This window comes from Bombus bifarius, unplaced genomic scaffold (assembly GCF_011952205.1).
Source record: "Bombus bifarius isolate JDL3187 unplaced genomic scaffold, Bbif_JDL3187 scf7180000008169, whole genome shotgun sequence".
Taxonomy (NCBI): Eukaryota; Metazoa; Arthropoda; class Insecta; order Hymenoptera; family Apidae; genus Bombus; species Bombus bifarius.
Window position 1 is genome coordinate 376,465 of NW_022884490.1, and position 27,658 is coordinate 404,122.

Here is a 27,658-nt window from a genome sequence, read left to right on the forward strand (position 1 = left end):
ATCGAATGACCGCGGATGATGAATTAGAAATGGAGGAGCGAATACACGATGCGAGTACCGGGCACGAAAAGCGACCTTACATGACCCAGTTGTGAACGAGCGGAGTGACATGCGAAAAAATAGATAAGAATAATTGTATTTCCAATTTTCCTCGGCCGAAGGGTCTAACCAGGCGAAACCGAGTTAAAATAGAAAATATGTAGTTACTGACGACAGACGTGCCGGTCGATCCAACGAGAAAGCGTATTGCTGAAGGGGATCCTAGTAAAAAATATCCGACTACAAGCTCCGTGCTAGTCGAAAGGCATTCGGATAATCTTGCTCGTGCGAAGGGCAATCACGGGGAATGCGAACGGTAAATATCGTCGACGATTTCTCAGGTAAAGACGAACGGGACGGATTCCGCTTTCGAGGACGCTCGAGCTTCGACCAACGTTCTCGTTCTTCCGGTTGGCGGCTTGCTTCGAGTGCGTACAACGCCAGATAGAAGTTAAGGTTAAACAAGAAACGAACGATGGGACAGATTATTGGAAACGTCGCGCGTGTACGACTCGTTAAAAGTTTCCGAGCATCGTCGATGGGCGACAGACCGAGACCGCCGAGAGGAATTTCCCCGACGCTCGCTCGGAATCTCTCGTTGCAATCACGACCTCGCGATTAAACGCTTGTTAGAAGATTAACGCGTGTCCAGCTCGATCCCTTTTTCACGGCGACTAGATCGATCTTAATTGATTTCCTCTGTTCCCGCCTATAGAATCCTATTTTCTGATAATAGAAAAACTCGACGACTTTATATTCGTGGAAAGATTGGCGATCGTATCTGGCCCGTTGAAGTACGCGGAAAGCTGTTGCAATTCCTTCGGATAGTATCTATCGAAAAATGTAAATTTTTCTCCGATGAAAACTTACCTTTCTTTGAGACGTAGATGCAAGGGTGGTCGAAGAGGAAATTCTGAAAACTGTTGCAATCCGGATCTACATGCGGTTCCCTGCAGAGGCACGTTGGGCGGAAGAAAGGGAAAGCTTGCAGAGTGTGCAGGGCCGCTTGACACTTTGTCACTGTCACCGTCGAACAAGCCACTGAAACAGTTAAATTATTATTAAGCAAGCATGCTCATTGCCGATGACAAATACGTCTCCTTAACGAGGCGCGAGTACGAATAAATTTTGCGTACCTCTCTCGTATCAAATGCTTCTCGTAAACACGTGACAGTTACGGTAGGGAAATGAAACGCGCAATTCGAACGTGCGAATGACGTCGGACGAAACACAAGCCCGTAATTGCGCGTGCGATTAAACGAAAACAGAAGAAAATCGAATCGACAAAGTCGCACGTGTACGTGTCTCGTGTACGGTGGTTTCGGCAGGATTATATTTCACAGGACAATAATTAGTGGAAGACGCGACAAACGTCGGTAACGCGTTGCTGCGAAGACTGGGAAATCCCATCGAGGAATTGGGCGTAACGGGAGCCGAACAAGGCTCGACAGAGAGATTATCGTGCAAGAATGGAACGGTCGCGTTACACCGTAGGGAGCAATGGGAAGTCCTATAGTCGGAAAACCGAGGATAACACTCGAGGTGCCTCGATCGTTTCAGCAACAACAGTTCAACCTTCTGTGTAAACGTAACCCCTTTTCCTTGTTGCCACGACGCGACGGTAAGATCCATCGACTGTCGTCGTCGATGCGATACGCGAGGAATGTACACGCTTAGAAAAATTTCACCCGAGGGAAGAACACAGAGATATTACATTACGAAATTGCTGAACGCGAAAAAGAACTTATAGAAGGCGATATATGCGAGACGAGGCATTTCACGTCATGATATATTCGTTTCGCGACAGTTAAAAATTAATTTGCCGCCTGAGAAAGGTGATTTCGCCTGGAGTCGCGTCGTAAACTTTGCCTGGCCATTACTTAGCCGGCCGAGAATCCAATCGATCCGGGAAACCAGGCTTTTAGGACACCGGGTATAACTTTCCTAGAAGACCGTGGAAAGATGGCAAACGAAGAGTCAGTGCTCTATCTTAAATTAAACATTAACTTCTGGCTGCCAGAGAATTTTACTTTCCGCTTTGTAGCCGGAACTCCGACTCGTACGAATCTTTTTCTTCTTTCCTCCCCGGTGGCATTCCCTTTATTTCTCTGCCATGCCAGCACCAGCACTCTTATTTCCTCGTCGACGGAACGTTTAAATTAGGTCGCGACGACGTCGACGCCGCCGATGGTTAACGTCGTTTTCATCGGTTCGCGACGAATCTATGCCACAAGTTGCACGTTGCCGTCTTCGCCGAGTCTTCTCAAAAAATTCACCCAACGAAAATCGTATCATCGGCGTCCTTCGAGTCAACGTCTAAAAGGCTGGTCGCGATAAAGAAATGGGTCACCTCCTCCCAGGTTAGCAACTCTCTTCTCTTTCCATTTCTGCATCGTATTGCAGACGCGATTTGTTATCGAGATAAATCGAGATTATCGGATCGCAGAGCCGTGCTAATATTCCGTTAGCGGGTGGAAAAGTGCAATTGAAACTTCCACTTCGGTCATTATTTTTCGATCTGACATTCGACGATGACGACGACATCTGGATTCATTACTTATACCCCATCGCCGCTGCTGCACGGTTATTACGAAACTTACGATGTCTTGGAATAGTAATTAAGGCGCACTCTCGTTCCTATTCTTTCTCCGAACGACGCTGTACTAATTAATCTGCGTACGGGGGAATCTCGCGCGAGCAGGAAAAAGACGAGGAAGAGAGCGAGTTGAAACTGCTTTAACGAGGAAATATTTTAACCGTTAAAATCGTTGCGCGAGTAGTCTAGGAAGGTTGCTCGGCCGATATCTCGCTCTTTCGTTCTCGTAAGAAACAACGTTCTCGGTGAATAAATGGCAAATAAATATCAAAATAAATACGTATGAACGCGGCATAAGATTATTGAAACCATAGTGACGTCTCCTAGGAACTTTTCAGGAATTGCAGATGCTTAGGCGGCCAATTTGCGAAATTGAAACGCTGCTTTGTCCTTAAACGGCCTGACCGACTCTGACCCGGTACCTTGCTCGCTCTTTGATATTTAAATCTGACAATTTAGTACCACTTTAAAATAATCGTATCAACCGATCTCCTATCCCGTAATACGTGGAAAGTTGCGGATCGTAACGAAGCGAAACAGAAACCGATCGGCGGGAAATAGTTTCAGCGAGAATAACACGATCGCGGTGGATCGCCAATGAAAATAAAATTCGGCAACATTCGAAACCGATACGATTCGAAAACTGCAAGGCAATATCAAAACAGATTTAATAAAACAGGAAACAAATCAACCGTGGCGAAAATAAAAAGTATACGGTCCGCTATCGACTAGAAACGACACGGTTAGAAGATTGATTGTTCTCTGAAAACAAAAGGGAACCAATAAAAAAAAAAAAAAAAAAGGAGGAAAAACAACGGAAACAACGTTGTAAAACTTGCTTCGTATTATCCTACGGGGGTTGAATCGATGGTAGCGTAGAAGTCGTGAACACGCTCAAATCGTCACAATGCACGATATTGCACAAAACCGAGGATCTGGCAGCTGCAGTTGCAGCTGCACCGACGCTGATACCGTCCTGTCTCTCCCGTTTAATGCTCCCATACCGCGCCTATGCACCATGCTCTACGAGAACTCGCATGGTCACTGTTAGATAGCGGTTTCAGGGAGCTACGCGCTGCAGAGAAAGCAGGAGAGAGAACGCCACGAGATCATACGTACATACGTTTGTACGATTGTGCACCACCCATCTGCGTTCTGCGAGGTGGACCACCAACCACTATCCGAAACATGTGCCCTTGTCTCCATGGATAGCACAGGTGATACCTTCATCTCTATTCAAAGCTAACCGCCGTGCTCGATTTTACCTTTTAACCGAATTAAATAGGAATTTTCACTACGATAGGCAGAAACGGTGTCTGTTTCGTTTGATAATATCGAAAGATGGTCGATAACCTTAGCCTGGGTAATCATAAAATTGATACAGAGCTAGCTCGATAGTTGAAAATTCCGTCTAAACGATTCAATTTGCCGATCCTTTTTCCCCGCTCGAGCAAGAGACAGTGCTTACTTCGCTTCTTAAGTCTCATTTTTCGATCAAACGTTTTCTTCGCAAGAAACGGATGGTTAGCCTGGCTAAATGAATCTTCTTTTGTCTTACGAAGGAACGTCGCAAGAAACTCGTAGCTTCTTTACTATTTTTATAACCGCGGTGGAAATCGTCAGAGTGAGGAAAACGTTTCTCGATGGGCTTTCATTAAAACGGCCGAATTATTTCCTAAGTAACGACTTTAATTCGGATGAAAATGTCCTGCTTTTTACCGGAGATAACGACCTTATTATATCGAGATCCTGGTTAGCAACTTTTTACCAGGACTCTCGTCTCTATGTTGCGAAATGTTCTTCGCAATACACACTCGGAGATTTGAACGCGATAGTTCTGCTTTGTATTATTCAACCTGAACTTCCATATTCGTTACGTGCGCCAAAAAAAGAGAATTATTATCTCTTTTTTTTCTTTTCTTTTAGTCTTCCCGTCTGTTTTTCATTTCGTACTCGTACGCCAGGTCGGCTATTAGTTTCTCTTATCCATTATATCATAAACGCCAGAATAGCTAATTAGTTTCTTTCCTTTTTGAATTGTTTAATTGAGGACGACCGCGCGCGCGTGTCTATTTTATTTCTTCTTCTTTCAATTTCGTTCGAAAGTTGACGAAAAATAAAAGATCGAAATTCAATTAAGGTAACGTACGGTATTTTTATGGAATCGAGCAGAACGAAACATAACAAATTAGAGTGACGACGTTGTCAGGAAAATAGAAACGCGGGGAAATGCGTTTGTGAAAAAACGTACCGCGCGCTTCGAGAAATCGATGTGGATGAATTTATCGATACTTGCACAATTGCGTTCTCTATCGACGGGTCGAATCGCTTTGTCTCCATTTCAGTCTCGATATTTCGACTATCTAATTTACCATAGCATCTACAAGTGAAAATGCAGCCGTTTTGTTCTAGTACAAACGCGTATCCCACAGGACACATGGGAATCGTAGGACTGTATCGCGATCTATTGGGATTTGTTACATCAAAGTAACCACCGGATCGAACGATTAAAGCGATGTAAAAATATGAAAGTTCAAAGGATGTAGCCGATGTTCGGACGTCGAAGGTAAAAAGGGCGCACACCGCAAATGTAATTGCAACGTTTATTAAATCTTCCGCGATCAAATGGCCACGCGTTTCCCCGATTTTTATTAAACAGCCTCGGAAAAAGCTTTAGATTCGAACGGTTACAAAGCGAGCGACATCGGCTTTTGATCGCGTCGGATCCCTATTGTCTCGATTCTCATTCTCTTCTATAATTATCATAAAATCTGTGTGACCCGTGCGCTTCTATATTCGTTTCTCGAACGGTAAAAATATTGCTTGCCTCGTAATATTTCAGCTATTGAAAAGAGAGAAAAAAAAAAAAAAAACGGGGCGTGGAAAAAACTTTCGCAAAACATTAAATTAACGGCATAAATCCTGGAATTTCTATTTTTATCTCTGTATTATTCTGAGTTTTTCATCGTCGTGCTTGTCCGTTCGTCATTGATGCGCGGCGTGGGGCTCCCTTTCGTTCTCTCTTGTTCCACGTCGCGCTTTAATTATCAGAATACGTTCCGGAAATACCGTGCCGTGATGAAGAGACCGGTGCGTTGATAAAAAGCACAACCGATCGTGGCCAGGGCCGGCGCGAGCCTCTGTTATAATTCATCGGCGGCGAAAAATGAACAGCGAAAAAATATGTGCAGCCAATGGATAGCTCGCGATCTCGAACAAATCGGAGGCAGGATACGCGACACCAGCCTCTTTCTCTTTTCCTTTCTATCCTCGCGTTTTCCTTTTTTCTATCCGCTTTTCTCCGGCGTATGTTCACCTAGGAACACACGCAGACACGTGCACAACGTGTGAATCCCGTACACAGCCATACAATTTCCCCTCCTCCGTCGCTATCTTTCTCCTACCTAGGCCATTGTGCTCAAGAACTGTGCACGGCGCTTTGCCGTAACAACGTACATTGTATTTTCGAACAATAGGAGGATCCTTCTACCGTCCCCATCACCGTTTCCACCCTCTTTGCCACCTTATCGGTGCTTTTTTCCACGGCAAGACCACGCTTTCCGCGCTTATTAATGGCGGCAAGCGGCAAGCGACCGTTGAGCTTCGATTTCGAACAGTCGCGTTTTATTCCGGCATCGTTCCTTTTAAAATTATCTCCTTGCTCTTTCTTCCAGAAGTTTTCTCGGGGATTGCTATTCGCGGATCAACGAGAACCGATTCGTTTCGACGTCGGTAGCCCAGATTCTCTTCCACGCTTTTCCTAAAAGACCCGACTTTATTTCCTCCTCAATTACGTTTCCGCGAGACTCCGGCAGCATAATACTCTGCCGATTCTTTGTTCCATTAATTAAATAACCCGAGGATCCTGTTATTTGCTCTCACAATAACCTCTGTCTACGACACGAACGAACGTTCGCTTGAAAAATCGAAATTCCGAGAGATTCTCGCGATCGCAACGGAATATCCCGCAGCCGTGGCGCCTTTCACGGAACGATTAAAAAGTTACGGAGCATGAAAATATAAAAGAGACGAAAGAAACGTCCGTGATGTTTCACGGCGATGAAACTTGCTGAACTTTCCTCCTCGGATTTCATCCGGATTCTCGGCATCGTCAATCCTGCGCGTTTAAAAGTAACGTTTCCCGTTCTCCGGTAAAGCTCGGCCGACGAAATAATTAACCGTTTCATTTGAAGGAAAGTGCGCGTGGATTCGAAAGAAGCTCTTAAAGTGGAGGCAGTAACCGACCGGGTCTCGGGAAACACAGCGACCGACTAATCAGCTTGTCCTCATTGTACAGTCCGTGATTTGCAACCAATGAACCAATGGGAAAGTTTGCGCTCGCCTCGCGTTCCTTATACCGTAGAATCCCCGAGAAGAAAGTTCCGCTAGAAATAACGTAGAATAAAAAAGCAACGATTCGGAAGCCTCGTGCCAAAACGACTCAAAATTTCTTCTTTTCTCTGGCCGATAACGGTCGTCGATAAATTCGACGAATAGCAGGGTAACGACTAGAATGTCGCGTGTACTTGGCTGGCAAGTTATTTCGTCGTAGAAATTAGATTGTACGCAACGTCCTCGTGAAACGATATTGCCGTATTCGTTCGCAAAGTGATTTTCGTTCGTGCGCATAATAACCAACGACGAGGCAGAATTTTCCCCCGACGAACGGGGTAGAACGACGATCGAGGGTTTAACGGAAGGGTGGTTTGTCTACCGGTTGCCATAACAAGGGACGAAGGGCCGCGTGCTCGTATATTCCGGATCATTTTACCGTATAAACGTTTAAGCAGCAAATTGATTGCCCCTACGGCTCATGCTAAACCCAATAAATGTAATCGTGCTCACCGATTATATCGTTGCAAAATCGTGTGCGATCGTGCACGTAATCAAACGCGTAAATTTCTACGCGACACCGTACAATTAAACAATGCTGGCTTACCATACTCGAGGATAAGCAGTTTTAAGTTGCCTCGTTATCGGCCAATCGAGAAATCTATCTGGATTTTCCATGAGTTTTTGCATTTCGATAAGTGGCCATCGAGCCAACGATCGGTTTTTCTGCCTTGTGAATTTTACGCAACGATTTTCACGAGGTCGCCCGATCGATATTTTTTACCACGCAACATATGATTTTCGTACGCATCGATTCGCGTCGTCAGCAACTTGGTCACTTGTTCGAAGTTTGGAAAAAGTAGCAAGCCAAAGGGGAAGCGAACAAACCCGGCCAAGGAAGAATTAAGGTTGTTCTCGATTTTCTAAAGCAGTTTCTTATCGATACACTGTTAACGAGATAATCCGGTCAGCAACGAAATTACGTTTACAGGAGACTTTTACGTTAAAGCGCCTGGCTAACGATACCCACTACGTCGTGCGGCAATCTTTTTCCTTAAGTTTCTATGAAAACTAAACGATCGTCGGAACGTTGTGAAAAAAACGTCCTTAAGATAGAAGCCCCGATAGCGACTAAATGAAAATGGCTTCTTCCCGAGCCGAGCTTCTCCTTGAGGGTACACCTACTGAAAAACTCTCGCCTCCAAAGGAGGAACGCCTTCGATTCATGAAGCTGCCCAGGCTTAGAATATATTTTCGGGAACCTTTCGCCATTTTATTTCGAAATAAAAACGAATCGATCGCAGTTACAGCGACCAACGCGAATACACAAAATTCAGGGTATTATATTGCAAGTTTCGAACGTTGATCCGAGATGCGAAAGTCACACAAGACATCCTACGATTTTACTTTGTCATCAGTTTCGTCCGGCATCGTTGGAATTCGCGCTGAAACGCGAGCGTTTCTAAACTGAAAATCTGTCCGGAATTCCTCTCCTATTAATTGCCTTTCTCCTTGACTCGAGGAAAAATTACACCCTAAGCTCTGGTTGCTGAAACGCGAGGCTGAAAGTAACGAAGCTGACGTTGGCTAACGCGTGTAACGGAGGCCGCCTATTATAATCAAAAAGATTCTGAACGCATTCTGAACGTTACATCTCGTTTCGATTGAAATGGGCCGCATGAGACGCGAATGATCGGTCCGTGATGATCCCAGTTCGCCTAAAGGAGAACGCGAACAACGTAAGATAGAAGCTATCCATCGCGAAGAAACGTAAGCCTGATAGGATCGTCGAGTATTATTTTGTTTCCGCTGAATTAATTTGGTTCGCAGTTACGGCAAGTAAATTCGTTTATACCTTCAGGCGTAATCGATGATTTGGCTCGAGTTCAAACAATCAATCATTCGCTCGGCCAACTGTTGACCAAATGAAAGCGTTATTTCAAATGACACGGGGATTCCCGGTGCGGGCTCGGTTTAACCTTTAACCAGACTGTCGAATATGGGACAGGAAACATAAACTTCGGCTTGTGCAGTTACACGCGCCGCGATTTGTACGCGGTATTTACTGCGAGCATAAATAACACGACGATTTCGCGTTACGTTAATTATGACAATCATTTAAGCTTGCCAATTGTTTCGAACAATCGCGTGTAAACGATATTGCTGAAATCTGATTAAAAATTAGCCAGACGTAGGATTCGACTAGTTCGATAATGTCAAGAATTTAGGTAATGGCCTAGAAGAAAATGTTAATGAATTTATCCCCGTCGATTCTATAAATTGGTATCGGCTCGTTAAAAAGCGAAGCTATTGCCCGGCAAGCTCTCGTTCTAAGTTTCCCACAGTACGTATACATTCAGTGGAATCGATCGTAATGGTCGGCGCGTGTACCTTTCGCGGCGTTAGTGATAAGCCCCGAAAGCATCGGGATTAGTACGTGGCGATAAATCAGAATTAATTTGAACGTCCACGCTATCCCTTTTAACGTTTTACTTAGTCGACGAAGCGGAGAATCGAAAAGAGAAGGAGGCGGTAGACAGAAGGAGAAATCGGAAATGCAAAGGAGATGAGGCAGCAAAGCAAGGCGAACAGAGAAACGGAGAGAGCAAGCGAAAGGGACACGATGGGAAAAGTGCAGGAAGATTCATAAATCCAAATAAACGTTTGGAACCTCTTCTGCCTTGCAGATTTCAAACAATCGCGATTCCAAAGCGAATTCGAATATCCCTTTCTCTTCGGTTAATATTCCTTTTCGCGTTATTCATTGTTCTGACGTATGATTCAGCGGTGGCACAGGACAAGGGTCCTCTAACGACGACTTGACATTTGAATTTTAAAGTTAAATCTAGTCTGTGCATTATTACGCGGCCGACAGGTAATTTCTGCGCCGCTTGGCTAAAATTGTGCGCACGCTACTTACTTAAACCGGAGTAATTTGTAAAATAATTATTCGATTATTTACATTCAGATATACATATATATATAGTGAAAATTAATTTTATAGGGTCGGTATAACAAAACGGAGAAAAACGTTATCCGGGTAAAAATAGTTTCGAACTGGAAAACTAGCTGGAGATATGAAGGAATTAGTACTAAGCATAGAAAATGCTCGATGCTTCTGGGATAAAGGGAAACGCTTGAATAAAAATCTGCACGTGCTGGAACTCATAAATCTCGGCGCGTACGTGACGCTTCAACCGAGATTGGAAAGCTTAATCTTGGCTGGGAAAATTGGCCCTTAACAATGCAGCCACTCCTATCCTCGATTCGACTAACAATAAGCTAAACCGATTTGTCAGCCTTTAATTTATAATGTATCGAAACAACTTTGGTTCGAGGGATTGCTATTATAAAAGTTGTACGCGTTATTTGTAAGTCAATTAGAAATTTTCCAAGTATACCGCAATTTGCATAGTAATGACTTTTCGCGCAACACAAATAGCTTGAAACAAGCAATTAGCTTAGCAATTATAATCCCAAGGAATCGCTCTAATCTATTTTACTCGATTACTTATTCCCTTCGAATCAGAACGATCAATGAATAATTTACATAACTGTCAAGTTTGCAGGAAATCTCCTATAATCATATCGCTCGATTCTCATTAGTACGATCGTCTTTATTCGATAAACAGACTATTGGTTTGCCCTGACAACCTCAAAATCAATCATCCAAGAATCCCAGAAATTAAAAGACACACAAACCACAGGCGTCTCGATGATCGTACCTTCTCGAACCTGGAACGCAACGTAATCGAAAGATTACAGAGGAGAAAAGAAAACTCACGAGATAGAACATGGAAGGGGTGGTCGTTATTTAAGGACGTAAGTAGCGCCAGCCGCAAAATGCCACCGATGCCTTTTAATAAGAGAGTCTTGCCATACCATATCCTCTGGTCGACGCGTTATTACTTTGGACGTCTGCATACTTGGTACGCCTCCGTCTGTGCCTTCATCACCGAGAAGCAACTCCTGCTGAGGATCGCAGCCTACACGGTATGACGTGGCGTGTAACTGCAAATAGATAGGTGGAAAAAGAGTGCTCAAACGGAACGACCGGCTCATATAAGGTTCAGCCGGTTCACAAGTATCCGTACACATGGACCGAGGTTCCGAGAAGTCACGAAATCCCAAACCGACTAGGAATCCCCTTCCCACGCATCCTCTATCGACCGATTTTCTGGACAAGCCTCTCTAGCGGGTCGGCTGTCAAGCGCACAGCCCTCAGGAAACTGGAAAGGTACGCTCACGAAATTTCACTTCGGACAGCAAAATGGAAACTGAATCCTTGTTGTCGGCCAGAATGGCTGAATGCAGCGAATACGATGTCCACCCGCTGATTTATCATGGACTTTCTTCGTTAACACGATGACGAGCCGCGGTACTTTATTCGTTTTCATCGTCGACTTTCCACTGGCGGTTTTAAGGTTTAACGTTAGTCCGTTTGTAACAGTTAGCACGTTCGTAGAAGAGAAGAGGAACAGTGAAAGAAAGCTCGTTTCTTCGATATCAAGAACAGAGTACGTTCGTAGTTGCGCTATTTGCCGGGAAATTTTCAATGAAAATGTATTGAGCAGATAAAGCCGGATACTCGAAGAGACAAAACTCGCCGAATGAAACGCAAATTTTTTGAATTTTGCGATCAACGAAAGCAAAATGGAACGAATATTTTGCGATATGTGACAGAGAAACAATGAATTTAAGCGTTCCATTGAAACTGGAATTATTCGTGAGCGCCGTGAAAATCAGTGACGAATCGTCGCTACTTTCGAATAAAGTAAAAGCATTTATTAATCAGGTTGCAGGTAACAACAAATCGATTACGTAAATTAAAATAGGACAGTGCACAGGAGCGAAATGTGCACAAAGGGAACGAAGCGGGCCATTCAAGTTGCGCAATTAAACGATCGTTCAATCAGAATTATGCAAGCGATATCGAATAAACATTCAACTGGCACAGACAGTTTGTCGAGAATGAATAAGCTTTAAGTGTAAGATCAACGCCGAAAGCAGTTTACGGAATAACAGCTTCCTATCTGCGAAGATTTTCCTAGAATCCAGCGATCATTTTCATCGATAAGGTTAACACGAAATGGAGGTCCGCTATGGTCGACAATATTCATCGTATGGGGCACTAGCGCGCGAAATAAGGGTTGCGGATAAGATTATGGCAGCTCCTGTGGTTGTTCAGGGAATGTTAACGATCTGGAAAACCGTTCATATTGGTACTTTCTATATCGTGTTTCTTATCCACAGTTTTCTGCTGACTTACAAATATTCGACAAATCGTCGCTCCGATCGATATTACATTTCTTACAAGTTTTTCTATTATCGTCACCTTAAAAAGAAACATTTTCTGACCGCCGATACAGATTTTTTACAGTTTTGTCATATAGATATTATGCTCGTACGCTATTTGATTCGATTATCGAAAGTGGAGATAACAATGTAACTTTTTCAACAGCAATTATTCGCAAAACGTAGCTAACGATAAGTTTCAAAGCAACGCTAACTCCGCTAACTACAAAACTTCTTTTACGAGTGTAATTGCGCTGATGAAATTGCAGTGCACGGGACTATCTAAGAGACAACAGCGGTATATGGTTGGAAATGCGTCGAGTACATCGACAACTTCCGCTTGACCTATCTCTATGCGTTCCGCAGCTGAAATTTCGACTGGCGCCGACCGTGAACAGGAAGCCTCACGGATCGATATCTCGATTCGTGTACCGGGGGCCACACTGTTTATGGACGGATGATTATGAGCTCGATGAATGTCCATCGGTGAATCCGACGAGCCAACGAACGCGAGAATAGCATAAATGCTGGAATATTGCAACCGGGAATTGTAATTTTAGCGTAATTTACGATAACCTCGATCGCCATGGGAATCAGTGCCGCGCATATAAATAAAAACTTTCTAATTACACGACCGAGTTCCAGTCTACAGACGGAGAGCAATAGGAAAACAAAAAGGGAACGGGTCTGTCCATAAAAATAGTCGAGTAAATACGCGGTAAAAGTAGGAAAGTAGTATCTAAAAGGTAAAAAGCGCGTCGATGCCCTTTCACTTGGATTTCCCAGGGGTATTCTGAAAATTATCACAGTCCCAGAATTTCCAAGCTGAAGAATTTACGCCAGTCTCCCTCGATACGGTCTCAGAAGGCGATACCGCTAGCTTCTTTCGTATCTGTTGAATCTCTGCGCAATGAAATATCGAAATTACATAGCACTCTCCTAGCATAGATTATTCGTTTCTGATGGTCGGCGAATCGACGAAATAGAAATCTCTTTGCTAACTCTCTCTTAATAACCGTAAGTCGGCCGATTCATTTACTTGTACTACTTATTTTCACGATAGCGTAAGAAGCGGCTTAGCTTTTCATCGAAGTCATGATTTATTAAATACACGGTAACTGGCATGTGCATTTTCTAAGCGGAACAGAATTAAAAATTTAATCGATGATTGTTCATTAGTGATCTCTGAAGCGAAACGCAATGAACGTTTCATGGTTGAAAAAACACTTTCGCCGACGATTCATTCAAGCGTATGTAATCCAGCGTGCACGTAGACGTACGATTCTACTCGAAATTAATATTTTTCACGATGTTAAGCGATTTTGCCATGGACGAGGAAATAGTTAATTTGTAATGAAAACCATGACCGGTGGTGGTGGCGGTGGTGACTCGACAGTCGATAGTTTTCGTCATTTTTTCGAGGCCGGTGCGTCAGCTGAATCGCGAATTGTTAATTTCGGACTGGAACCTTTCCGGCCAACTGGACTTTTCCAAGCGTTTGCTTTGAATCACGAGAAAACGCGCTAATTAATTCGCCGAAGCAGTCATTCGGAAAATAAACCGTTTCGCTCGACAACTGCTGCTGCTCTCCCGTTTGGCTACGCGATTTTTTCCACCGTGTTTCATACTTCCAACGTTTTATTTAGAATAACGATTTAATTTTTTAAGAAAAAAAGGCTCCCTCGACTATGGAATGAATGGTAGTTTCTACCATCGAATTACCGATCGACGATAAATATCTAAATTACGCCGAGATTTCGATCGTTCGTCTCCTACGTGAATCCTTGAAAAAATATAATGATTTTGCGAGGGAAAGGAGGGGCTAGTAAAGTTGCACGCGATTTAAAATGTGCCAATCAATGTGCTGAGAATTTTTTAATTACACGTAATTCACAGGAGAAGTTCTGCATGTTAATCTACTTCGCTTTGCAAAGCGTTTCTCTGTTCATGCTCGCGGTCGCACGTGTACCACGACGATATCACGCTTCCAGCCTCGTTTACTCGGTAAATTAAATACGAATTAATCCCATTTTCCCGAGACGCGTACGAAAGAGCACGTTTTAACGGTCTTTCCTACATTTTACTTTCGTTAAAGTAAAACGTATCTAATTCCATTATTATGTTGAAGGGCCGTCCTTCTGTTTGTTTTAATTTCCAGCCACGTTAGGGCTGTATTTGCCCCGATTTTTGGGGTCGTTCATTAAATTTAAACGTAATTCCCCCGGCGCGAAAACTTCATAATACAGTTATCCGAGTTATAACTCGCGCGACGTGTAAAACTACGAGCTTTGGGAAAAAGAACATCGGGAAAAAAAGAGCACCTGATTAGAGGATACGTAATATTCAAAAAGTTGGAGATTTAATCTGGCCACGGTTTGGATTTAATTATTTGCACGACACGGCCGGGCATTTTGTTCGCCAAAAGAGATTACAGTAAACGAAATCGGAGCAGCGTCGCTCAGACAACGTGTCATGGATATCAAACCATGCCAGTACTATTCCAATTATTAATATTGGATTTCTTGATACTCGCGGTTTACATTTTATCCAAATTACGCTCATTCTCGGATATAATTGTCGGTTCTCGATAAACGATATTTGTTAACATAGCTTCTGTTTATAATGGATCATTTATAACTCTCTTTTTAAGTAAAAGTACCCGAAACCGTTCGCGATCAATTATATATTAATCTCGTTCTAAACTCGTAAAATGTTCGTTAATAGTAGTACCGAAGAATATAATCGTCTTCGTCGATAATATATTACGTCTATCGATATCTAGCTTCAAAATAATTTACAATGTGACAGTGGATAACCTGATTTCCGTTGCAGTTTCTGCGGATACAATAATCAGAAGAGAAAAGAGAAAGAACTGTAAAGAAGAGAAGAGAAAGAAGTGCGAAATGTACGAGGTCGTCGACCGTATCCTCGGTCCGCTCCGCTTTTTTATTTCTCGTTACATTGGCTAAGGGAAAGCTGCTTCCACTACTCGACACCGTTCGACTTCGCGAGCCTCTAGCTTGATCCAATCGTGCCCCTCGGCTGCAATTATTTAAATCAAAGAAAACAGTTGAGAGCCGGTTCAGAAATCGCTTCCGACTCTAACGAAAGCTCTACAGGAAGTTGAATTCGACTTGTTTGCGACGTATAAAGATGTTTGCTTCTCCCTCCTTTCTCTAATACCAGTTAAAAACAATCTAAAAGAATAGTTGGTTAGTACTCACCCAGTTCTGGACCACAGACCCTCGGTATAATCTCGAGAATGGCGCTGCAGGATGGATCCTCGAAGCACAATTGACGCGCGTAAAGACAGTTCAGTATTGCAACCGGTACTTTGATGTCGGATCCTGAAAGCAGAAATATCATGGCAGACGTTAGTAATAAAGAAGAAATAAAATATCTTTATGAGGGTATACAGAGAATGAAAGTGGAAAATGGATGAGCGAACAGAGCTTCGATCGCACAGAAAATACTTAGTAATCACCATCGCGCTGCTAAGAAAACATACGTATAATGGAACGTCGAAATGCATTCTGATTATAGGAAATCGAAGATATTCAAACGAATCAACCGAAACAATTGGAAAATAGAACAGGACGAGAAAGGGAGAAAATTCGCGCGAGGAAAACAATGGAAAGTTACGATCGCAATTTAATACACCATCCAGCAAAGCGTTTTTATTATTTATAGGCGACAGTAATATTAGCGAAGTAACTCAGTCACGAAAAATCGCGTTTATTCATCGAACGCAAATGATCAAGATTTTTCCTTCGCAACATTTTTTTCACTCGATATCGCTCGATATTACTCGACGCGAATCAAGATAAACGAATAATCGAAGTTACAATGGTAGACTAGTTCGATCGAAGCTACAGATTCAAGAGATAACGCAACTTAATTTTGCTCTAAATCAACAATACGTGGAAAAATAAAATATTCACGCAACTTTCGCTCGTTGATACGTGTAAAGGCACAATAAAAGCACACTCGAGTAAATTGAAAACGAAAGCACAAAGAGAAAAGCAATCGAGATTTCCAATTCGATTGGCTTTACAACCGGCTATCTCAACGTTCGAAATTATTCATCTATTTCTTACGTACATCGTGAAGAATTGAAAAAAAAAATTCGTAACGACATTTAAAAGCGGCACCCATGGCCAAGAGCATGAAAGAAAGGGACCGGGGGGAGGGGGGAGATGGAGATGCGGTCACACGAGAAAAAACGAAAGCAGAGAGAGAAAATGGAAAACGAGGCACGAAAGAGATAGGAAAACTGCACGGACCCTCACGGATTTTTACGAGCCATTCGCGAAATGGTAGTCGATAAAAGAAGAGTGCACCCCCCCTGTAATTAATTACGAAACGTTCGCTACCGCTGGAAACAGCCATAAAAAAATGTACCACCGTATATATTCCCTCTCATGACAGTTGTCCGTGCATATCCTGAAGCAGTGCACTAGGAAGATAGACGGATTTTTCGAATCGTAAATCGAATTCAGACCTTTTAACATGGCACCACTCTTTCGAGTTCCACCGGGCTAAGGATCGCCACTTCCGGTCTCGTTTTTTACGACTTCGTGGACACATTTTTCATCGGCTGATCTCGCTCGATGCACAGTCAAGATATTTCGAAATTAACCATACTCGACAGATTCCAAGAGAATGAAAAATGTCTTTGCTTAATGCACGCCGGGCATGGCATGTCTTTTCGTACTCGTTGAACGCGAAAAGATAGATATATACGACCGGTGAACACGAATTAGGCGGCCATTATTGTGTCATGTATTATTAAGACGCAATAACAGTCGAGAGAGAGAGAGACACACACAGACTGCTCAAACGCTTCACTTTTGTTATTCTGTCCCTTATTTCGCGAATGAATCGAAGCGTGCTCCGAGAAGAGGCGAACGAGGCCAAACAAATACAGCAATTTCCTTCTTTCTATTGTTTTGAGTCGCGAAACGAAAAGTAACGCGGGCCACGGGACGCCAAAGGAAACTTTCCACGGAATATTTCATGCGTACGAGAAAATATGAATGTTTAACAACGTGTACGGGCATGCCGTGGAAGTTTACAACACTCCGTGATGGAACTGCTCGTTTTTGCCGTGAATGTAAATTTGTTTCATGTTACTTACATGAAGTAGAACGACGCTCATACAGCCGCTTTCCACAAGCCGTCGGACGAAAAAGAATCGCCTGTCTTTAAGACAAGATGTTTCAAATATGTGGCGCAGATGGCGTCGCGATCGCAACTGCCGCCACCATACGATTCAAGTAGAAACTTTAATTCGCCTAATTATATTACTCGAAAATATATTCTCTAATCGAAAAAGTGTCAGTGATGTATCTTAAGGTATTTTTCGTTCTCATTTACGTTAAATTATTAATGGTATAACTTTTTATGAATGTCTAAAACTATTGAAATAGTTGCTCTATTGAGTCTATGTTTATCTTCATATTACAGTATGTTTCCCTTACGACAACGTTTCGTCAGTGTTTTGACAAGTGGTAAATTGAATGTGAAAATTAAGTGGAAAGTGAAAATTATTGAAGATATTAAACGTCAATTTCGTGTTTTGCGGGGCTATTTAAGGAAGTATTAATTGCTACGTACAACAACGTTCGGTGAGTAGAATGTAAATCTTTTTTTCGTTTTAGAATTTATATTTTATTGTACTTCAAGATGCACCAGAAAAATTACGTGCAAAATATGTTTTATACACGCTATGCGTTACTATAAAATGCTGCAACCGAAAAGATAGGTTATTCTGTTAAAGTACGTTTCTGTGTATAACAGGTTAAAGTGAAGGAAGAGAAACAGCAATTACATTTATAATTCGATGCGATTAATTAAGTTGGTAAAGCTAAGTATTTAAGAACAATTTATCGACACGATGAAGAAAGCTAAAATAATAGAAGTCCTTAAAAAGAGTAGCAGCGAATAGTAAGTAAAACGTGCGCGACCAGAGTAGAATAATATTTCCATTTAACTTCCCTTGCTCTTGAACTCACTACTTTTTCCATCTCGCTTCTTTCAGCCAGATAATTATTCATCGCTACTATGCCGTCTTTCTTTTCGGCGCCGCCTTATAATGAGACGTTTGTTTTAAGTGCACCAAGGCAGAAGCACGTTTCTTTTCTGTTTTTGCTTTTTACGACGAGCATCCCTGTCTGACGAAAACACAAGAGAAGCAAACCAGCCGAGAAAGATCAGGAAGACAAAATTCAAATGAAAAGCACAAATATCGCGGCCAGGCGAATCATGCGACGACTTACACAACCGTATACCATCGGTGTACCTCTGGTAACGATTGTTCGCGACCCAGATCGATTCGCAAAGTAACCCCATTGATCATAGTCTAGCTTCGACGTCACGACTAGAATACGATGAGAATATTCCCAACGTTAAAATATTTTCCATGTTTTTGGAAGTAGCATCTCGGTGTATCGAAGTACATCGATATCCAGTTGTGGAAAGATACGCATAACCTCTCTAATTGTGGACGCGTAATGCCCCGCAAAACGATACAGATATTGGTATCGTAACGAGTATATTTCTATCGAGGACTGGCGTACTCCTTATTCCCTAGCGTATCAGCGGTTTATAACCACGCGATAAAGCATGAGAACAACTGTGTATTCCGGCATATTGAACTAGCCAGGCAACGGTAGTAACGGTAACAAGTGGAGAGATATGCAACCACGTAATACGTAATCGCGAGTTATACCGTTACATTAATTTCATGACTTACGCAGAACGTCCATGAAATTGCGATTAATCGTGATTTACTCGTGTCGAAAGCGAGCACGGTCGGATTGCCATGCCGGTATTGCTGGACTGACTGCGAACACATCGTTTCTTGCCTAACCGAAAAATCTATAGACAATGGACGGGTATTGTTCGCTGAACTGATATACGTCGCTTAACAGAACTAACGTTTGATAATATTGCCAATATTCGACGACGGCGCTGTAACACTCTATCGCTGCGCTCATGCGCCAGCGTTACTATCAGCGACGTGCTAATACAATCTTCCGAGTAATTCCAGCTGACTCCGTTAATTGTCGGATCCCATCGTAGCCTCTCCTCAGTCAGCTGGACCTGCTAAATCACTCTCGTTGAATCCGAAGAGATCTCGAACTCGAAAATTACTTCTTCTCTCAACTGGGTACTCTTGGATTCTCTTGATGTTCTCGAGAGAGACACGGTAGAACGCGAAAACGTTCTAAATAGGCGGGAACGAAAGGTTAAAGAAACGGTGTCAGCAGTGAGCCGGGAATTCACGCGAAATCATGCGAATACAGAAAACAAAGTGGCGTGGAATAACTCGCACGTCACGATACCGAACAAACACAGTCGAATCGATACGAGAACCAGAGTATTCGTCGCGAAAGAGTCTCATGGCCAGGTCGAGCGTTTTATTTCTGTGAGAGTGAAACACGTGAGTGTGAGGAACGAAGGAAGGGGGAGAAAACGGGCGACACGCGAGCGTTACAGAACGATAAAGCATCGCCACGGATATAGCCATAATCCAGTTCGCCGGCATATTGACGAACCCACTCGGACAGTAATGCGTTACGAGTGGCTAGATAGGGAGGCGCGTAATGCGTAATCGCGCGACGCATTATGATTCACGATCGCACGCGAGCACGATAAAGTCCAGCTGTGCGAGCGCACGGATACACGAGTGTACACGTCGTGATCGTACACGCGGTCATACAGCTTAGCCTGTTTCTGCTTTCAATCATGCTTGAAAATCGGCCTACCGTTATAATAGTAACCAAGGGCTAACAAATTTTCGATTTCGTGTAAAAATATTGACTCATCCATGGAGTCGTTAGTAAGTGATGGTAAAACGTACATGCTTGTTGAGATTTATCGACGATATCTTGCTATAAGTAGATCTCTCGATAAAAAGTTGTTAGCTTTTAAGAAATCCAAGCATGAGTTGGAAATACGTGGCAAGTTAAGTCGTAGGTAGATTCGTTTTGCGTAGGGTTGGTTGTTTATAAAGAATATCTCATTTCATCTTGCTCGAGTCTCGCAGAAGCGAACGCTGTCAGGCAAAATGAGAACAATGGAAAAGATTTAATGGAACGGAACGCAAAAATAACAAACGTTGCATCTGCTTCCTGGAATAGTCGGTCGGTATTCAGACGGGATCCTGAAAAGCTGGGCTTCGAACTGCACGAATTCTGGCAAACTTTCCTTGAATAAATTAAAAAGTCGTAGACATCGCAGACGAGGACGGAGTATACTAATTTCTAACCGACCTCACTGGCTTTAAAATACGTGCCTGGCCTTCCGATCGGGGTGATTTCAACGTGCCATTCTGTCGGATAGTTTCAGAAAACTAGTCATTTCTGAACGTATCAACCTTGTTTACCTTCGTTGCATAGTAACTCGTGTGCATTATGATATGCTTAATTTTTAAGAAAAATTGTCACCGCTCTTAATCAGCTGCGTAGAGAATAATTAAATAGGAAAAAGAAGTCGTGGAAGTTGAATTGCAAGCGATTGGACGCAGACAGGTGGTAACACACTTTCAACGAGGAAAAAAGGAGTAGGAATGGCATTCTTATCAAAGGCGGTTTCACGAATGAAGTGGACGGGAACAAGGTCCCAAAGCACCTAGTTGTCGCAGTGCCGTGGCACAAGCCGAGTCGCGCTATGCGGCATAATAATTATCGTCCTTCGGTGGTAGCTAACTTTATGGAATGGAAGTTCGCGCGGCTAACCCAATTGCGAGAGGGCGAAGAACGAGAGAAAAAATGAAACTTAATGGCTCCTCCCAAGAGAGCTGCAGCCACTGCAACAATTTTCCAAAGCCACACTCTGTTCGTGCCTAGAGCCGGCCCGACCGACGAGTACGAATATACCGGAAAATTTCACCACGTTTGCCGAAATCAAATTTCTCAAAGTACAGAACTATGGCAGCTTTCCGCGGACCTCAACACCTTTTCTAAAATGGTCTGACAAATTAGAACACTGATTTTCTGTTGGTAAGTTACGTGAACTTCATTAGATAAGCTTGAAAATTCTCGACGTTTCCAGGCAAATATACTTTCTAATAATATTTATTCAGAGGAACTCTGTGTGGTTAGAAACAAGTATCAGGGGATTCCATTTTGTACGTGCATGGAAATACACATCACTGTACGGTCACGAGGGATCATCGAGGTCGCGTTATCGATAGCTAAGATCGTAGAAGTTCAACTTCCGAGTTAATTATGATGAAGCCTATGGTCCTTCGTTCGCACCAACTTTGTCCAGGTAATATAACGCAGGACAATATTCTGCTTTAATCGTTGTTTCATTGAAGGAAGAACAGATGTCAAAAGGAATTGGGAGTCAGACTCTATTTGCCGGGTTTCGAAATCGCAGAAGAATGTGGGTTTAACGCAAAAGGACAAACAAGGAAAACTTTTTCCCTTCAATCCCGAGTTTCGTCTTAGAGGAGAAAATCCTTTATCGTGGCCGCCTTCGTCCGGAGAAAATCCGTTTGAGCATTTCAGTGCACGGATATATTTAATTATCTCGACGATGGTGGACGAAAGGTGCTAGAGATAATTCCAGAAGGTCGCCGGGGAAGGGCCGAAACTTTTGCACTCGAACTGCGTTACGACGCCTGGCAGAAAGTATAACTCTCCTGTCTTATTATATATAGATCTAGCTGGCAATTGGAACTTCCGCCTGAGCGGTTACTTCCGCCGCCTTACACAGCTTCTCTGTTCTCGTCGTTCGGCCTTCTTTCCGCCCTTCTTATCCCTTCCCAAGCTAGCCACGCTTAAGCGAGTCGATATTACACGTTCTGTCTCGCGTTCTTTCTTTTCTGATGAAATGGATTCTTCTCCTTCCGCCTCTATCGGAAACGCGAGGCTATACTTCCGCCGTTTGTTCGACGCTGCAGTACGTGCGGCGGAGCAACGATAACAAATATAGTTCGCAGCGAGAAGAACCGCACTTTGATCGTCTTTGGTCGAAATACTTACGTCTGGTAGCCTCAAATTTTTCAACATCGAGACCACAAATATACAGACCATTATCTCATTGTTTGCGCAAATGATCCGCTTTGTTAGTTGATTTGTCACAAATGCGCGGTGCACCAACAAGATAATAGACATCATTTACAAATCTACAAATTACTAATTATTATTATACTATTTTCATGACGCGAACAATCGGTTATCACGGTCTTTTCACTCGTCTCTGGAAATGAATCCGACGAAAAGGAATTTTATATTAATCAACGTTAAACTGTATTCAGTACATATGGTCGGAGGATGACCCAATAAATACCTCAAATACCATTGGCAGATAAAATGACATTATCGCGGTTCGATTAATTTTCAAACAATCGAGTTACAGGGTCAATCTGCATCGGGAGACTTGGATAGTCTTTCTGCTTCCATTGCACGTGTTTTCCACGTCGCTGCGTTTAATTGACTAATGCACGAATATCGCAAAACCATTCGAACGATTATATTGGAAAAATTAAAAACTACGGGTCCTAATAAACTCGAAATTCGTGCATACTTCGCAATTTTTCTCTGAAAGCTTCGACGCGTAAGAAATATTTCCACTAGAATACACGTTGCGAGCTATCTCCAGACGTTTAAATCAGTCGGGTAGACCAGAGGCGTGCCTTTTCATTATACGGCACTCTTTTTCCGACCTGCCTTATCTCGCGGCCAGGAAGCCGTGATTTTTCACTACCGTTATCTCGCAAGAATGCGAGCATCGCATAATTTGTCGAGTGTCTTTTTCGCAGCTCGTTTGTTCTCGAGATTTTGGAAATTCTCTTAATATCGTGCGCACGCACTATCAAAAAATGCCCGTTTTTTAAAGGGACGCCTGTCGCGGTTCGGAGAAATCCACGCGAGAAAATACGTTTCCCGGCCGAAAGTTGCGTTCGTTGTACACCAAGGTTTGAAACGATCACAAAAGGAAAATAATTGGAGTGAATGCTTATTTCACAGGTGCGCACGGTTTTTGCCATTTCGCTGAATCGAATCGATAGAATCTGTGTCGAAATTTCGAACGGGTTTCGTTAACACGGATAATGAAATTAATTTATTATTTAATAATTAATTCTCATCTTCTGGAAGTATCGAATTAACGCCCGATTAGAAAGCTGTAAAGAAACAAACGATAAATGTCTAATCTCCTTCGCTGGTTACAAGTGAGTGATTCGCCAGTTTATTCGGCGAACAATAGAGATTCGGTGCTGGCTAGAACGCCGGAGAGTAGAGAGCAAGAATTTACATCAACTAACTATGCAATTTTGCATCCCTTTTTATAACCTTTAGTCGGAGCCGAGATCGCCGTACAGTCTGTCGTTCCTTTGATCACATCACCGTACAGAAAACTCCCCCTTGTCCCCGAAACTTCGTTATTCCGATTTTCGTCTCCGCTTTGTCCCCGTTTTCCTGTCTTTTTTATCGAACGTGATTCGGGTTTGTAACCTTGCAACGTCGTCTGTTACATCCCGTATACCGACGGTAGACTCTATCGTCCGCTTAATAAACAAACAAAACCGACTAAAAAATTCAACCAAAAATTCGTAACTTTGTTTGCTCGCCGGTGGACAACCGATCAGGAGAAGGGTGGAAAGCGGAGAGAAAGAGACAGGGATAGAGCGAACGAACACGAGGATAGAGGATGAAGGAGGAACCACCACGTCCAGCGGACAATCCTACGAATCGATATATGGGACAGTGATTTTCAATTATCGGTTCGGTAGGAAACTCGTGCGCCGCTGCTGTTCATCCGTAGCTGACCAACAGATCATGAGATGTTATCGTTTTCGGCGCAACCGACGACGCGGATGATGCTTGATCCTCTTCAGGAATATCAGTCCGCGTCAGAATTTGTCCGGAGATTTTCCCTCGAACCGATTCGTCGATCGTTCAACCACGATTAAAGTGTTTTCCATCGACCAGAGCGTACGACGGACGCGCCTAACTTTATCCGACTTTCTCCGCCTAGCATTTTCCACGAATTACTATTTTGCCCGATCTTATTTCGCACGTGATATCCCGCGATGTATCCTTCGCTTCCTTATTTTCGTCATTTATCGACGAGACGCGTACGTACGATCGAAAGAAATGCAGGTATTTTTGTACGATCGCTTACAAAACCAATCAACGAGCTTCCACGATTAATGCGTTAATTAAAACCGATCGGACATTTTCATCGGCGTAGAAGAACGTATCGAAAACGAATCTTCCTGTAAATCCTCTACCTATATGTTTTCAGATAAAACGCATTACCGGCGTATAGCGAACGATTCGAAACATGGAGCTGTTGGACGAACGAGAAAGGAACGGACGGTAAAAGTCGCGCTTAATACGTTGCTGCACCGCCGATCTCCGAGTGTCGAAGAAGTCGCGTACAACTAAAATCCGGCAAGAAGCATCGAGATTATCCTTCGAACGCGTGCAATGGCACAAAAAATCACTGTTCCAGAGGACAACGAAGTTCACGGGAGCCGCGCCTCACGGATTTGCAAGGGATTTCCTGTGGAATTCGGTGGAACGCGATTAAAATGTTCGCCAGCTTGCGCGATGGATACAGATAGATTGAGAGATAGCGATGTATAGAGATGTAGGGGTGCGTTGTCACGGTGTGCACGCGTGCACGCGTGTAACACGAGGCGCGTACACGGACGGAAAGGGGGTCAGCGGGAACGCGAAATCCCTGTTTAATTTCGATAGAAGGTCGTGTAAGCCCCGCTGTCTCGCCGGAATAAATCCAGATCCTGTTGCGAAGTATGATCGCCGTGCTGATGATGTTATCGTGCTCAGCTAATCATCCGGTATAATCGCATTTCGCGAAACAACGGAATCCCTGTGGAAAAAAAATCGAAAAACTGTTCGCTCGTTTAATCGGCCCGGTTGGCTCGTCTTCCCCGCAGGCAACCAGAAAGAAACTAATACTCCTTTCAAACCGATGGTAGCTATTAATACGGTTTGCCCGTTTCTCTCCAAGTTCCATATTTTCCTTCCTTTTTCCTATCCCTTTGCGCCAACGATTCTCGTTATACGTGGACAGTATGAATTTGTTGCAGTTTTTGTTGTCAGTGAGGGAATACATTTAATTTCGATAAAGTTCCGATTGCTTCGTAGCGATGTACAACCGAATAAATCAGGATTACGGGATGAAAGGATACGCGGGCACGCATTGACAATAATATTCCGTTCGATTTAATTAAACCGAAAGTATTCTGCTTTTCTTTCCACTGTAGCACGGACGGACGCGCACCGCAAAATCTTTTTTCGCAACATCGGATAGGATTCTATAAAAATGATTGCTTTATTTTCAAATATTTGACAATCGTTCGATCGACCCGCCGATAGCACACCCATTTCCAATCGCGATTTCAACCGGCAGATATGCTTCTCGAGCGCGGGTCTTTTTGCCACGCGCTCGCAACTGCATCACGAGAGTAATCAATGGAAAAACGTGGCAGTATATCGCGATCTTCGGACCTACGCTTCAAAGACCCATCCTCTCACATTTTACGACAAACTTTCACTATGTTAATTCACGATATTCGAGACTCGATCTAGATGCGAGTGTTGTAGAATTGAAAATTCTCGTACGATCGTTGTCTCGAAAAATCGCAACCCTAACATTACCGATACCCGACAAGGTGAAAGACCTTTCCGGATAACGAAGGCACGTGCAAGCCTCTGCTTGAAAAGCATTCAGCCGTTCAACCGAGCGAACTATCATATCTCGCGAAGTTAGGTCAGCCTCGGTTATTATTCCGACGATATAATCGCCCAGAACTATGTATCGATAACGAGAGGCATTACACTTGAGCACACGGTTGCGCGTCATCGCTCCCGATACACCCTAAATTGGCCTTGATAACTAGCCGACCTTTCCCGAGCATCGAAGAAACTCGCCTAAAGTCGAATTTACGTTGATCGCGGTCGAAAATTTATCGAATCGATAACAAATTCGAGTCAGCCTAGTTGCTGCTCGAAGCACGCAGCTTCTCTTTGCCATTAACAGAGAAATGAATTTTAAGAATTTTATTCGGCGAAACCGACTTTTATTTAGACCGGTGAATGATCGTACGCGATTCCGTGGCACGTATACCTCTGGTAGCTGTTAAAGTTTCGATCGAAGAACAGCCAGTAGCGTATATTTCTTGCTTTCTTTTTTTAATCTAATCGACTATATTTATTTCGTTGCGCGAATCACAAAAGAAGTAAATAACGCAAGCTACGGTTAGATTTAAAAGTTATCCATGAGATACATCTAATTGGACAGAATAGACGAACTATAGGGAAAGGTCGCGGTCCACGTTAATAATTTATCAACATGCATAATTATAATTTCACAGGGGCCCGGTTTTGGCTAAAGATAATGCATAATCTATCAGGCGATTGATTGGAAGATTAAGTAGACCCTGTGCGATAGAAATTTGTCGGTGAAAAATCTAGAATAACAGAGGAGGTTCTATCGTTCGGCTATGCCTCGGTTCTCCGCTTTAATAAAAGTTAAAACTAACTAGCGTTTCTAAAGCTTTGCCTGGCAGAGCAAAAATAAACGAGCTCTCGAGGGTTGATTTTCTTTTTACACGTAGATTTCGTTATTGAATCAACCAAACGCGATACGTGCGAACAAAAATCATTGTGTGGGGCTGTTTGACGGTAGCGAAGCCAATCACGACGCAGATAATGATCGCATCTAGGCACACGCCAACGTGGAAGACTTTAATTGCCAGGCACGAATCGATTTGTCGCCGCCGTGCCACGAGGGAACCTATCGTGTGCACGAACGACCTTCCACCCTATTTTTACTCTCTATACCCTTTTTCGTCGTCAGTTTTCGGACTACGAATTCCCGCTTATCCCTGTGTCGCTCTTCCACTCTATCAACCTTTCGAAACAAGCATATACCAGGATAAGCAGAAATTTCCTTACGTTCAGCCGCTGATATAAATACCTGCTATCGATCAAAATCTCCAACAGTCAACGAATAGTCGTCCGCATTTATCAAGTAGAAAGTCCCGGGGACAAGCTAAAATCGTAGAAGCCCTGTAGGATAATGCATCCGACGTACCTACAAATGGCTAGGCGTTCACCGTGAAAAAGGGGAACGGTATCCAAGCGAAGTTGCCATATCGCTATCGAGAAGTCGCGAGGGCGAGGGTGGAGGGCGTAGAAAAGGAACGACACTTCGGTAAGTTAGTTTCAGTCTGCGGGGACGTTTTTAAAAGTTCGGGAGCCTGCGGAACTCGGCGAGCCACGAGTTTCCGCAAGAAGGCGCGGTCCTTTACGGCGTCCTTCGGTACCTCGCCACCATCGGCAATGCCACCGCCGCGCCGCCTCCTAGTCGGCAAGCTTCTCCTCTATTTTTCTCCGGCGCACTTTGTCT

General features: G+C 43.4%; 1 protein-coding gene across 1 annotated transcript in view; it reads right to left on the reverse strand.

The window, feature by feature from the left end:
* The window catches only part of LOC117209276, a 220,385-nt gene that overhangs the window by 117,914 nt on the left and 74,813 nt on the right, over nucleotides 1–27,658 (reverse strand). Inside the window, exons 2-3 of the mRNA XM_033451077.1 lie at nucleotides 15,487–15,609; nucleotides 910–1,080 (exon numbers count right to left, since the gene is read on the reverse strand). Coding sequence (XP_033306968.1) covers nucleotides 910–1,080; nucleotides 15,487–15,609 — 294 coding nt within the window. The remainder of the gene's footprint in view (nucleotides 1–909; nucleotides 1,081–15,486; nucleotides 15,610–27,658) is intronic.